General features: G+C 46.0%; 3 protein-coding genes across 4 annotated transcripts; 2 read left to right on the forward strand and 1 right to left on the reverse strand.

The window, feature by feature from the left end:
- Window positions 1-781: 781 nt before the first annotated feature.
- zgc:153896 (uncharacterized protein LOC569930 homolog) lies at window positions 782-5,691 on the reverse strand. Its single transcript, XM_051075942.1, is given in 7 exon segments — window positions 782-1,112; window positions 1,605-1,641; window positions 1,643-1,828; window positions 1,966-2,478; window positions 2,480-2,590; window positions 2,704-2,849; window positions 4,215-5,691. Coding segments are annotated over 7 exon segments (1,305 nt in total). The 5' UTR covers window positions 4,462-5,691; the 3' UTR covers window positions 782-1,047.
- Window positions 5,692-5,864: 173 nt separating this feature from the next.
- On the forward strand, window positions 5,865-7,607 carry mrps12 (mitochondrial ribosomal protein S12). Its single transcript, XM_018674061.2, has 3 exons — window positions 5,865-6,014; window positions 6,716-6,766; window positions 6,898-7,607. The coding sequence occupies exons 2-3, from the start codon at window positions 6,718-6,720 to the stop codon at window positions 7,278-7,280; spliced, it is 432 nt and encodes a 143-aa protein (XP_018529577.1). The 5' UTR covers window positions 5,865-6,014; window positions 6,716-6,717; the 3' UTR covers window positions 7,281-7,607.
- Window positions 7,608-7,743: 136 nt separating this feature from the next.
- On the forward strand, window positions 7,744-12,868 carry LOC108881865 (zinc finger protein 771). Of its 2 annotated transcripts, none has more exons than XM_018674063.2 (8): window positions 7,744-8,447; window positions 9,648-9,747; window positions 9,828-10,516; window positions 11,130-11,447; window positions 11,923-12,028; window positions 12,146-12,448; window positions 12,526-12,591; window positions 12,720-12,868. In XM_018674063.2, exons 2-8 carry the CDS (start codon window positions 9,684-9,686, stop codon window positions 12,725-12,727), a joined length of 1,554 nt encoding a protein of 517 aa, XP_018529579.2. In that variant the 5' UTR covers window positions 7,744-8,447; window positions 9,648-9,683; the 3' UTR covers window positions 12,728-12,868. The 2 variants fall into 2 exon arrangements, with proteins under 2 accessions (XP_018529579.2, XP_050931898.1); XM_051075941.1 differs by having other exon boundaries at window positions 11,929-12,028.
- The last annotated feature ends 1,034 nt before the right edge of the window (window positions 12,869-13,902 follow it).

Below are 13,902 nucleotides of genomic sequence, written 5' to 3' on the forward strand. Positions count from 1 at the left end.
GCCCTGTTCACTGAACTCCAGATGAAATGAACTGATGTTACTGTCAGTTAATGAACGTACAGAGTGTTGGTTTAGTTATACTAACATTTATCTAAATGTTTGTTACGTTATGATGCGGTTTTGGTCACCAGTGAATTAAGCTAACATTAGCTAGGTAACGTTAGCTATGTAGCTAACAGCAAATAGCTCTGCAGTTTTTCCTTTAATGTTAACCCATAACGTTAATTTGTTAACGGCCCATGAGGAACAGTTCAAATTATATTTTCATGATTATCACAATAATACCGTTAATCAAATTATTTTGGGCAGGATAATTGTGACATGAAATTTTCGTAGCGTCCCATGCCTATGTCTTAAAGGGAATCCCCTCAAATTTGGTACAAAACATTCACTTGGACTCAGATGATTTGATTAGATTTTGGTCAAAGGTCACAATGACCTCACAAAACGCATTTTTGGCCACAACTTAAATATTCACCTGCTAATTAACTGCAGTTTCTGAGCGTATCATTGTCGCTGATGTTCATCACAAATAAACGTCCAAAAACCTGCTCAGAAATCACAGAAAAGAAGAATTTGGTTGAGAATCCTGTTTTTAAGTTTTCTTCAGTATCACAGTGATTTAGTGGAAGTTGTCTGCACATCAGTGGGTACAAACAGGAGCTGCTGCTGTGAGGTAATTCTGCATGCTTAACTTTCCAAAATATGAACAGATATATGATAACACAACAGAGCCCAAGTTGTAGCCCACAGGGAAACAGACTGAACAGACACTAGTATCAACAGTTAACACACAAACTTCATTTTATTTACAAAATGAAAAACTTCAAATCATTAAATCTTCAAATTTATTTCAGAAATCTGCATCAGTTAAAACCAGTAAATTAGTCACAAACAAATAAAATAGAAAAGTATGTGATTATAAGTTAGTATTCTGTATAAATATGACCAATAATAATTCACTTAGACATAATCTTATGACGTCAGAACACATGAGATTAAAACCACATGTTTCAGATGAGGTGATGGAGGCTGATCCTGGATCTGTTACAGCACAGCGAACATGAGCAGCAGCAGCAGAGCCACAGACACCTGAGCTCTCTGTGATCCACCTGAAAACCAACACAAACAAAATCAGAGTTTATAAAGTATGACGTATGATGAAGTATGTTTCCAGCCTCTTTAATCTGACACTTTTCTGCTTTTACTTTGAATTATGTAAATATATTTTTAATCATTTTGACGTTTGAACTGTTGAACAAAACAAAACAAATGTAAGGTTTCACTTTTTTTTTCAAACCAAACAATCAATCGATTAAATCAAGAAAATAATCAACAGATGAACTGCCTATATGAAACAATTTTTCAGCCGTACTTTCCACAGTATATTATTATTATTATTACTTAAAGGACCAGTGTGTAAGATTTAGTGACATCTAGTGGTGAGAACATAGACTGCAGCCAGCTGAAAACCTGCCCCCTCACCCCTCCCTTTCCAAGTATGACAAACAATAATGCTCTTGGTTGGGGTCAGTGGCTCCACCTGCTCCATTACTCTGTTAAATAAAGACCACCACCCCTCAGGTGTTGGTACTCCTCCTCACCGCTGTGCAGCAGCATCTTCTCGGTCACAGCCAGCGATTCCGTTGTGCGGCGCCGGTTCGATCTGCAGCAGTTTACACATCAGAGGGTAAATGTGGATACTGTCGAACGGCTCAGACAGGAAGTTCGTCTTGAAGTCGGGTCCAAACGCCCTGAAGATGGTCTTCATGTCCATCTCTCCGTTATGGAAGCCGTGATCTCCTTTGTTGACGTAGACGATGAATCTCTGGTGGGAAACAAAAAGACGAAGAAGCAGAATTATCACAAAATGTCCAAAACCACGTCCTCATATTAACGGTTCGTCCTCGGCCTAGTGAGGTGACATTCATGAGATCGAATGTGAAGGTTTGAGTTAAAACTAACAGAGTTCAGGTTGAATCCCAGATCTGCGACGATCACGATCGGAGGCAACCTCTTGCTGTTGCCAAGGTGGAAGCTCTCGGGCATCTCGTTCTTCTTGAAGACTGTCAGATTGGGTGCGTTGGACAGAGCGTCGAAAACCTCCTGCTCCTTCCCTGGCCGTGGCGTCAGGATACCGAACCCACCGTAGTCGAGGATCTCGAAGCTGGCGAGCTTGATTAGATTCAGGTACTTGTTGAGGATGATCTCGTCCACCAGCGGTCGCTTCTTGATGGTGGTCATGCCGTGGTCAGAGGTGATGATGACGTTCAGGGTGTCGGTCAGGTGGTGCCGATCGATGGCCTCCCTCAGGTAGCCGATGGTGCGGTCTATCTGCCGGATGATGGCCTTCCTGTCTGGGTGATCTGGGCCCTTGGCGTGGCCCACGTTGTCGGGCTCGCCGTAGTACAGCGTCACCAGGTTGAAGTCCTCCTCAGTGAACCAGCTCATCACCGTGTCGATGTTCTGACGCCACTCCTGTCTCATTGTCGTCCAGGTGGCCCGGCATCTCCACCAGCACTCGGTTCACCGCCTGGCCGCTGTAGTTGGCTCCACCTCCCGGGAAGAAGAAGGAAGCAGTTTTCAGACCCTGAAACACAAACAACCGACGATCAGTTTGGTTCAAACTACAGTTGGCGGTCGGTGTGTCTCATCCTTCAGGTCGGTTTCTGTCGTTATCAATCGTCCTGATCAGTGACTCACCTGGTTCTGAGCTGTGATCCATAACGGCAGAGCTCCGTTGTCCCACCACTCTGACCTGGTCAGCGTCTGTTTGTGAGGAACTTTCTGGTTCGTCTTGGTGTTAAACATCATGTTGTGGACGACTTCATGGTCCTCCACCCATCTGCCTAACGCACAGGAAACAGCATTTCTTTTCAGAATAAGACTTCAAAGCTTTTTAGTGACGCTCAATGAAAACTTTCAGGTCCTGGTGATGGAGTTATCCAAACTGATGGCGCCATTTTGAGTCTTTAGTCTTAAGGTATGTCAGTTTTTTCCTCAGTGATCAGTAACCACTGCTTCTTTGTCAGTACCTTTGCCTCTTCCAGTTACTTTATTTTATGTTTGTCATTTTTCCAGAGAATTTTTTTAGTCAGTAATCTTTGGTAAACTGCTGAAATTATTCTGTTTCCATTCACTGAAAGGATCTGCTTTAACTTCTGTTTTAACCAACGGTATCACAGGAGACGTGATAGCCGTCACAGTATCTGATCACTGATACGATCATGACCACAAACAAAGTAAAGTCCAGTCACAAGGACGTGAGTTCAGTTCCCAGACAAAGACAGTTGGACTTTGCACTGATCGTTTTATTATTACTATCTACCTCCAGCTGTCAGTGAACACAGGGTATTCTATGTAAAGTTAATCATTTTTAATACAGATCATCAGATATCAGTGTACAGGACATTACTGTGGATCTATTCTCAGCTTTATTTATTCTGTTTCCTCTGTGGTTCCTGAGTTTCATGTGACTCTGCTGCTGTGATATTAAAGTTTTAAGTGTTAAATAACATTGAATTTATATCAGATTTTTTTTTCTTTTTGAAAATCATCTATGTTCATGTGGTTTTAATAGTTTCAGACGACCACTCTCCTGCAGTTCAGAGGCAGATATTTGACCTTTTACTGCACTGTAGTTACTTTACAAACTGAGATTTTTGCATAGAAAACAAATAAAAAGTTCATAGAATAAACATTAAATACAAATAGAGCTGAAACAAATAAAATTATCTGGCAGCATTTCTAACCATCATTAAGGTTATTTATCATGTAGGAACATTTCATCGTTCCTCAGTTTGCTGCGTCTCTGATTTTGGACGTTGTCAGGCCTTTGACTCTGTTTTCAGTTTTTACAAACCAAATAACGAGGCCATTAATCAAGACAATAACATTTTAACAGATTAATCAATAATGAAAATAATAAAACTAAAAGAGTTAAAACTCCACATCCAGCTCTGACAGTAAAACACTGATCGGACATTAACGCACCAGTGATCATCATTTAAACAATAAAACAGTCACAGGAGTTTAGCTTCACTTTTCCTGATTATACTCACACTTTCAAAGCAGGACTTTTACTTGTAACAATATTTTTACAGTGGTATAAGTACTTTACTGAAGGCAGTAGTATAAGTACTTTACTGAAGGCAGTAGTACTGCTGCTGCCTCTGAACTGAGGCAGGTGCAGCTTCAGTAATGATGAGTTTTACCGGTGATGGTGGTGAAGTGGGACGGTGAGGTCATGGTCAGCATCGGGGGGGTGATGTACTTGGCTTTGACCCCGTCCACAGCGAGCCGGTCCAGGTTGGGCGTGTCCACGTCCTGGTCGTAGTCCCACCTGAAGCCGTCGAAGGAGATCAGCAGCAGCTTGTTCCTGCCCTCTGCCTTGCTCAGCGGCTTCCCGGCAGCACAGATCGCCACCGTGACAACCAGGACGAGCTCTAACCTCATCTTCATCTTCACTCTGACCGACTGCGTCCGAGCGAGGCTTCACCTGAGAGCACACCTGTCAGTTTAATGTGTAACTGTGTGTGATAGAGATCTGCTGATCTGCTGCGAAGGACGAGACCTTCGACTGGACGCAGGGAACTAATGGATCCTTATCAGACCGTTAGTCTGATAGACAGTTCATCCATCACTAATCTGTCGAGCTGACAGGCAGCCCTGTTTCACAGCAGGTTCTCCGTTACAAAGTCAAAGTCCTGGATTCAACATATATATTTATATATATATATAAAGTATCATCAGAAACAAAATAAAACTAATATCTGACCTGATCAGATCATTGATCCTGAGTCATGTTACTTCATCACGTCTCAGTCTCAGATATCTCAAACACCTGCACTGAGTTTCCTCACATTTGACACAAACGTTCACCTCAAGGATGAACTGATTAGATTTTGGAGGTCAGAGGTCAAAGGTCAAGGTCTCTGTGACCTCACCAAACAGGGCATAGCTCAAGAATTCACACGTTAAATAGCTGTGGCTGGGCCGCTTGGTTTCATCTGTTTTCTGTAAAATCTTTTCTGAAAAGTAACTAAAGCTTTTCAGATAAAAGAAAGTCCAGTTTTCTCTGTGGAGGTTTAAAGGTAAAAATGAAGCCGTATGTAATAACTTAATCCTCTGTACACAGAACAGACAGATTAATGCAACTGTACATTTAGATTTAAATAGATTACATGGTCATAAACTCTGCTGGTCAAGGTCAACTCACTGAAATGTTTCAAGGACTTTCAACCACCTCTCATGGTCTTCATCAGCTCCAGGAGACGGCAGTCCTCATTATGTGACTGAATCGAGTAAAATGACTGAAGTTTTTTTTAATTTCACAGCAGAAGAGTTTCAGTGTCTCTGATGTTTTGTCCTTTAGCAGAACATTTAGAAAATACAGGTAATAAATAAAGAAATGAGACTCCACAGTGGTCCCTGTCGTGGTTTTACACCGCTGCTTTATCTGGCTGTAATATGATAACGTTAATAAAACATAAAGCCAGGTTAATGACACATCAGACTGATTACATGAAGCACAAATGAGTTGTGTAAAGACACTTTCTTATTCACACTAGTGTGTCATTTGAAAATATGTTTCTAACAGATGAGTTGGTTTACTACATTTTTAAGGCTTTAAAGATTTATATCATTCATGTTTCTGTAAATATGTGGATCATATTGTTTAGTCATCCTGTTACAGTCATATTACTGTTCCATGGAGTCGTTGACATTTTGTTTTTCAGGTGTTAAACTGAATTAAAAATCTCCTTAAATTGTTCTTTTCACTAAACGCACATCTTTTATTTTGGTGGGAGAGGAAACCCGGAAGCACTTTTAACTTGATGGAATAACTTCCGGGTCTTAGGGGTCGTGTCGCTCACGCTAAGACGTGAAATCTTCGGTTGGTTTTTGATTTGAAATGCGGTAAATATTCTCAGGTTCTCTGGTTTTAAGTTCCGTTTTTCCTCCCCGGATATTCTCGGAGACTTTGGTGGATCTGGTCCGGACTCTGTGAGCAGGTCTGTGGGTAAAATCACACATTAACCTCTGTGATGTTTCCTGTCCGTTAGCTCTCCGTAGCTGTTAGCCAGGCTGTATAGAAGGACAAGCACAAGTTAGCATTAGCACGAAGACAAATATGTTTTTATAACTCACTGGGGAGTTTAAGAAGAGTCACATACAAACTGCAGCTTCTTCATTTGGTTCCGTTCTCGTTAGCTTAGCGAACGAAACACCAGACTCCATTTACAAAATCTAACATTTTAGATTTCCCTGCTCATGGTGTGTAATAAATCTGTAATCGAAGTACTTTTGACACACTAGAAAGATAATCAGGGCTCACTCTTTTCTTCGGCATGGACGCATCTTAATTCATGTCACATTCAGACTGTAACACTGGATCATCTGATCTGACTCCTGTAGAACCTCCACGGTCAGAGACGTCGCTATGGGCTCAATTTAACCCCTGTCCTTCTGTTCCATTGTTCCATTAGCGTGTGTACAGTTTGGCACCGACAAGACAAATCAGGCTGTTTCATAGCGAGAGTTCGGCGCGTTAGTTGGAGCTGATGTGAGCTGCTGTTTTTCGTCCAATCAGAAAACGTCTTGTTTCAAACAGCTCCTGATGATTTAGTGGTTCAATGATTTTTAACTTCTCTCAGTTAAATAAGGGACTCCACACTTGTCATGTTGTATATTCCTCTCCTCTGGTGTGTTTCAGGAATGTCCTTGTTGTGGAGCCTGAGGCCAGTGCTGACGCCACTGATTCAAGGTCAGTTCCCACCTGCTGAGTCTGCTGCAGGATTTGTATCAGAGGAATATGGGGAAGTTTATTTTTCAGTTTTGTACTTTTCCAGTTGTTTCAAATAAAACTTAAGGTAACAATCCCCCCCCCCCCCACAGCCTCCCAGCATGCCTCTGCCTGGACGGGCCCCCTCCTCTCCCGGACCATGGCCACCCTGAACCAGATGCACCGGCAGGGGAAGCCCAAAGCGCCTCCTAAATCTCTGGGCGCGACGTTCGGCCGCCCGCAGCTGAAAGCCGTGGTCCTGAAGACCATGATCCGAAAGCCCAAGAAGCCCAACTCCGCCAACAGGAAGTGCGCTCGCGTGCGGCTGTCGAACGGGAAGGAGGCGGTGGCGTTCATCCCCGGGGAGGGACACAACCTGCAGGAGCACAACGTGGTGCTGATTCAGGGCGGGAGGACGCAGGATCTGCCCGGAGTCAAACTCACCGTGGTCAGAGGGAAATACGACTGCGCCCACGTGGTGAAGAAGAAACATTAGACTGAGAGACGGACGCTGTTTAATACACGTGTGTGTGTGTGTGTGTGTGTGTGTGTGTGTTGGTAACGACGCTGCGGACACACAAAGACTCTGACGTCAGATGTCGAAGCTGCTGCAGAGACTCAGTCTGAGAGCACCACAGTTTAAACTGAGCACTCTGAAGGTCCTCTGTAACCGAGGTGACTGGAGTTTACTCTGCTGGTGACAGCCATGAGAAATCTCCACTCACCTCCACAGTGTGAGGCTTCAAACCTGGAACTGTTCAACTGTGTCTGTATGATTTAGTTTGGCTGAACTGGCCCTTAATTAAAGTGATTCTCCACTAAAGTGAGCTTTTGTTTTCTGGTGAATATTCACCTCAGCTGAGCTCAGGTCTCTGTTACAGCTCAGATTCATGTTCAAATAGAAATGAAAAGTAGGTTCATGGTCTGGTTGTTCACAGATGATATTTGATGTCTCCTGTGAATCCAGGCATCATGACCTCATAACATGTGACTAATCAATGATTTGCAGCTCAGACACAAACAGGCAGGAAGTTAACTGAGCCGTGAATGAAACCTGTGATTGTTAACTGTGGCTCTGAGGAATAATCACATCTCCTCTTACAGAACTAAAGCAGCTGGTTTTATGACTCTGATTTATTTTTAAAGCCAATAAAATATTCCCAAACAGTATTTATCCATCATCTATACGGTTCATCCAAAAACAAAATCCTCCAAGAGAGAACTGCATTTCATCCTGACTGAGGGTCAGTGTTGGTGTAGTACCTCCTACAGCCGGCGGCGGCAGCACTGAGCAGAGTGAAGACGACGTGTCCGCCATGTTTGATTCTACGTAGAATTCACCTGCTCTTCATCGGAGTGAGTTGTGTTTTGGTTCGCTCAGCTGCACCTGACACCGACCTGAGCTCAGCTGACAGGTCGCTGAGAAGCTTCACTTTCCTGCTGCGACTAAATATTTTTAACTTTAATCTGATGCGAGACGTTTTTAGGCGCGAAGGACGGTGATGAGTGTTTGCGCCGGGGCAGCTGGGACGGACTGTGTGACGCCGACTGGAGCTAGCAAACATTAGCTTACATGCTAAACCACAGTCAAACCGGAGGATTTCCTGCCTAAGAGGCGGTGGTTTATCGGGACAGCCCCTCTCTACAGAATCCCACAGTAACGGTAGGTGTTTATCTCCTGTGTTTCGGTGAACGTTAATGTTTATTTAACGGTTCACATGCTAACAGTTAGCTTCTGGAAGATGTTTCTCACTGTCAGACCTGTAACGGTAGCACAGGTAACACAGGTAACACATCGTCATTCCTGCTCATTTACATGAATGAATCAACATCACGTCATAATAAAATAGCGCAGCAGAAATAAAGCGCTCTCTGCTTCATGAAGCAACAGGAGTATTTTTATTATTCTTATTTTCTTAGACGAATAAAACCAGAGAACTGGACTGATGTGGTCTCTTCTGGTCTCTTCAGCTGCAGCTGTGAACTCAGTTACAGCGGTTTAAGATTATTACAGAGCTGGTTACGTGATATATTGTTCATATGATCGAGGCGTAGATTACACGGTGGATGTCATGTTGTAGATTATTGTCACGTCTCATGAGCTGGTGCTGTCAGTCAGTAAGCTTCCTGAGGTGGGGTGTGTGTCTGGGATGTGGACTGGTGATCCTGTACAGGACCAGGATTGTTAAAGTCGGTAGCTGGACAGGTAGTTCAATAAAACCTGTAGCCGCGTGATGTTGGTTAAAACAAACAGGTTTAATGTGAACTGAGCTGAATTTCTCTCCTCCATCATTTGTAGAAGCCACACTGCTGCACAGACCACATCCAGTCAGCCAGTCTGGATCAGACTACACCGATCCACCAGCAACAACACACATCTCCATGTGTTTATACAGCAGCTAGCTGTGAGCTAGCTAACAGCTTCTCACTGACAGTTTGAGTCTGCTCCAGGTTTCTGCCTCTTAAAGGAAGTTTTCCTCTTCCCTGTCTCCTGGTGCTGCTCATGGTGGATCTGTAAATAAGCTGTTCTATGTGTACAGCATGTACTTATACTTCTGTTGTGATTTGATGCTGTATAAATAAGAACTGACTTGAATTTAAGAGGCTAGCTGTCGTGGTGCTAGCTCTGGTTCTTCTGCCAGTTTTCACAGACTGTAGGTCAGAGTTTGGTTCAGCGCTGATCGAGGAGTTCATCTGTTCATTTATTCAGCATCAATCAAAAATAGTTTCACTTGGATATTTCCAGTTACGCTCCATGAAGTTTAGTTTTGTTGTGGAGTATTCTCTCGCAGAGATACACAGAGAGCCTGAGCTCAGTGTTGGTGATCAGCTGCTGACTGACGTCTGACTCTTTCTGTTTCAGAGCTGTCCACCTTCAGAAGGAGCAGAGGATGAGGAGATGAATGGAGTGAAAGTGGAAGCAGAGCAAAGAGGAGAGGACTGTCAGCAGCTTCCTGCTCGAGGTCAGAGGTTAAACCTTATATGTGTTAGCTTATATTCAAACACGTCACATTACTTTAACTGTCAGTGTTGTTTCCTGCAGGAGAGGAGACTGTTCCAGAGACTCCACCTGCACCTGTGTTAAAACAAACCGTCCGTCAGTCAAAACGCCGTCACCTCTGCTCAGTATGTGGCAGAGAGTTCTCTCGTCCGTCTCGCCTGGCCGATCACATGAGCGCCCACTCGGGCGACAAACCTCACAGCTGCTCCGTGTGCGGGAAACGCTTCACAAAGAAGATAAACGTGGTGGTTCATCAGCGGGTCCACACCGGTGAGAAGCCGTACTCCTGCCCGGACTGCGGGGTCAGCTACGCCCAGCTGGGCTGCCTGCGGCGCCACCGGCTCCGACACGCCGCAGAGAAGCCCCACCGCTGCTCGGCGTGCGGCCGCGGGTTCATCCAGCGGCGACACCTGGTGCAGCACGAGCGGACGCACACCGGAGAGAGGCCGTTCTCCTGCCCGCTGTGCCCCAAACGCTTCGCCTCCAGGACGGGCCTCAGCGACCACCAGAAGACGCACGGAGAGGAGAACCTGCGCTCCTGCCCCGTCTGCAACAAGGTGTTCTCCACGCCGTCCTCCTACAGGGATCACGTGAGGCTCCACACAGGAGAGAAACCACACCCCTGCTCGCTGTGCTGCAAGAGCTTCAACCGGCCGGGACTGCTGAGGAAACACCTGCAGAAACACAGCGAGGAGGACAGAGCGCTCAGAGCTGAAGATGCTGCACACACAGTGAGTGACCACTGAGAGCTCAGCTGGAAGGAGCGTGGGAAGGCGTGTGTGTGTGTGTGTGTGTGTGTGTGTGTGTCTGTGTGTGTGTGTGTCTGTGTGTGTGTGTGTGTGTGGTTACATTAGTTATTTGACACAAACACAAACATTACTATTGGACCTCAGACAGAGACTGGAGAATTGGAGGATGTTGTTAAAACCTTCACAGTGTGTTAATGAAGCTCTGTCCACATCAGTCCACTCTGACAGACTGTGTCGTCTCACATTTAGTTCAGACCTGCTGGATATTGTTTCAGAAACACCTGATCTGTGAGGCTGTGTTTGATCATTAATGTTTTTATTCTTCACCAAACAAACATCCTCTCAGTTTGACTGACCCATTAACAGTCAGTGCTGCAGGACAAAGCTCAGACTAAAGACTTCACGTCCTGTTACTTTTATGGCATTTTGAAAAAGTTCCTCTTTTCTCTTTTACCTCTGTTTATCTATGAAGGAACATTACAGACGTCACAGTCCAGGTGTAAAACTGGAAACATGTTTGTGTTGTGCTTTTTGTTCAGTTGGTCCTAACGATCTCTAATGTCTCTGTGATGGATGATCATGTCTGAAACATCAGGGGGAGACGCCTCGTCGCTGCTTCCTGTGCCTCAAAGATTTCTCCACCACCGAGAAGCTGCAGCAGCACAGGCAGCTCCACCAGGGGGCGCTGCAGTTCGTCTGCGACATCTGCGGCCGGGGTTTCACCAGAGGGTCGCGGCTGAAGGAGCACGTGAGGTCTCACACCGGGGAGAGGCCGTTTCAGTGTGACGTCTGCAAGAAACGCTTCTCCATGCAGAGAGTGTTCAGGAAGCACCAGGAGATCCACAGCAGGAGGAGGGACGCCGCCGCCGCCGCCACGGAGAGCAGCCCCGCCCCGTCAGGAGGAGACCACCAGGTGAGACACCATTCACAGTAAAGATGAAACACAGAAAACATCTCTGCAAACTGAACTCCTGGACTGGACTGAAGTATTAGTCTGTGATATTCTGTGTTCCAGACTCCATAGAGAAAAACAGGGATTTAACCAGGAGCTGCTGGAATACCACTGCCTCCATCTGTTAGTGTGTCTGTGTTACTGTGAGACTTTCAGTGGTGGAAGAAGTAATCAGATACTTTACTGCAGTAAAAGTACCACACAGTAACACAGACACACTGACAGATGGAGGCAGTGGTATTCCAGCAGCTCCTGGTTAAATCCCTGTTTTTCTCTATGGAGTCTGGTAGAGATATATAGAGATGTTTGTGGAATCCTGTCCATACTGTCGTCAAGACACTTAGAATACATTTGACTGGTTAGAGAAGAGAAATAACTTTTTAAAGAGTAGAGCAGAGGTCAGAGGTCAGAGTTCATCTCTGCTGTCTGTTTGAAGGAGCAGCTGAGTGTCTGCAGTGTGGGTCAGGTGAACAGGCTGCAGGAGCTGCAGGTCGACGACAGAAACAACAGTGGAGGAGAGGACGTGGTGCGTTCACTGTCTGGTGAGAGACTCTGCACATACAGCGACTCATCATTCCTCTGTGACAACACAGAACCTCACAGCTTGTTGTTTACGTGTAGAGCAGCAGCTGTACAACGTAAATGTCTCTGTCCTGCAGAGCTCAGTCCCAGTGACATGAAGAAGCCTCACAGCTGCTCCGTCTGTGGGAAGAGCTACCCGAGGCCGTCCAGGCTCCGAGAGCACTTCAAGATCCACGCGACTGGAGAAGCCGCACCGCTGCTCGGTGTGCGGGAAGGCCTTCACCGCCACCACCAACCTGAGGGCGCACGAGAAGACGCACATGGCCGACAAACCTCACCCCTGCAGCATCTGCCCCAAGAGCTTCCTGAGGCCCTGCCTGCTCCGCAAACACATGAGGATCCACATCAGGGACGGACTCATCGCCGACCCCCAGGACAAGGTCTGTCTGTCTGTCTGTCCTCTCTCTCACAGCTTAAGTAAAGAGGTGAATGTGATGGGAAAGTGTTTCTGTCTCAGGAGTTCTGGTCCAACCTGCAGACTGTGGAGGAGGAGAAAGAAGGGATGAAGATGATGGAGGAGGAGGTAAGAACTGCTGCCTTCAGATGAAGCTCAGGAAGAGTATAATGTTAGAAATGTCACAGGATGAGTCAGAAATCTGCTAGTTATTATTATTATTATCAAACTGTTTAATAACTGTAATAATCCTCCAGGACTCTGAAGACCTCAACACCACCTCAGACCCCATCATCATGAAAGCCAGACCTCTACCTGGTAACCACGACAACGACGAAGAACCTGAGGCAGGAGACGTCAGCGGTTTGATCAACTCTGATGGAGAAGAAGAAGCCTGGAGACCAGCGCTCGTCAGTACGTCACTGAGTTCATGAACACATCACCAACAAACCACAGTTTTACTTTGTTGTTTCTACTTGAATAAAATCACAGCTGCTTGTCTCAGTACATTTGACTTTGTCTCTAGGTTAATGAGACTCATTCAGACGTTACTCTAGTTGTTGCTTCACAGGTGAAAACACAGATGATGTGTTCAGCTGTAACAAGTGAGCAGCTTCCAAACTACATTCACATCCTGAAAAAACTACAACCATCATCTGAAGTGAGCCTGAGTAAAGTAGGTGAATAACAGAGAAAACGTCAGGTGAACGTGAAGCTGAAACAAGCAGCTTCGTCTTTTTGAAATAGATGAAAACACACAGGTGCCATTAAAAAGCTAAACTACGACACAAAGACTTTACCTGATAGAAATCTGACTGCCTGGAACACCTGGTGATGAAGCTCCTCCCACACTTCAACACAGGTTAACACAGGTGCAGGTCCATCACACTGACTCACACCTGACTTCCCTGTGTCCTCTGACAGGAGCAGACTCAGAGACGCAGGCGAGCGGCGGCGACAGTAAGAAGAAACACTGCTGTCCGGTGTGCGGCCGCGACTGCTTCAAGGCGTCTGCGCTGCAGAAACACCTGAGGATCCACTCAGGTGAGCGTCCGTTCCAGTGCCCCACCTGCAGGAAGAGCTTCACCCAGCAGGTCCACATGACGGAGCACCAGAGGATCCACACCGGAGAGAAACCCTACACCTGCACCGACTGCGGCAAGAGCTTCACCTTCTCCAGCGCCCTGCGCCGACACCAGCGGCTGCACACCGACGCCCGGCCGTACCAGTGCTCCGTCTGCCACAAGACCTTCAAACAGCAGAGCTCGCTCAAGAGCCACCAGCTGACGCACTCTGGAGTCCGCTACCAGTGTCCGCTCTGCAGCAAGAGCTTCAGCCGCGCGCTCGAGCTCACCTACCACGTGGACGTGCACTCGGACGCCCGGCCGTACTTCTGCCACATCTGCAAGAAGAACCTGAGCGGAGCCAGGATCTACCGCA

The sequence above is a fragment of the Lates calcarifer genome, linkage group LG15, assembly GCF_001640805.2.
Source record: "Lates calcarifer isolate ASB-BC8 linkage group LG15, TLL_Latcal_v3, whole genome shotgun sequence".
In the NCBI taxonomy this organism is placed as follows: Eukaryota; Metazoa; Chordata; class Actinopteri; family Centropomidae; genus Lates; species Lates calcarifer.

Bases quoted from the DNA above. Each gene is read 5' to 3' on its own strand.
- LOC108881865 (XM_018674063.2), top strand. From the start codon at position 9,684: ATGAATGGAGTGAAAGTGGAAGCAGAGCAAAGAGGAGAGGACTGTCAG. The intron at 11,448-11,922 runs GTGAGACACCAT...GTCTGTTTGAAG, and splicing joins CGTCAGGAGGAGACCACCAG to GAGCAGCTGAGTGTCTGCAG. The intron at 12,449-12,525 runs GTCTGTCTGTCT...TTTCTGTCTCAG, and splicing joins TCGCCGACCCCCAGGACAAG to GAGTTCTGGTCCAACCTGCA.
- mrps12 (XM_018674061.2), top strand. From the start codon at position 6,718: ATGTCCTTGTTGTGGAGCCTGAGGCCAGTGCTGACGCCACTGATTCAA. The intron at 6,767-6,897 runs GTCAGTTCCCAC...CCCCCCCCACAG, and splicing joins GCTGACGCCACTGATTCAAG to CCTCCCAGCATGCCTCTGCC.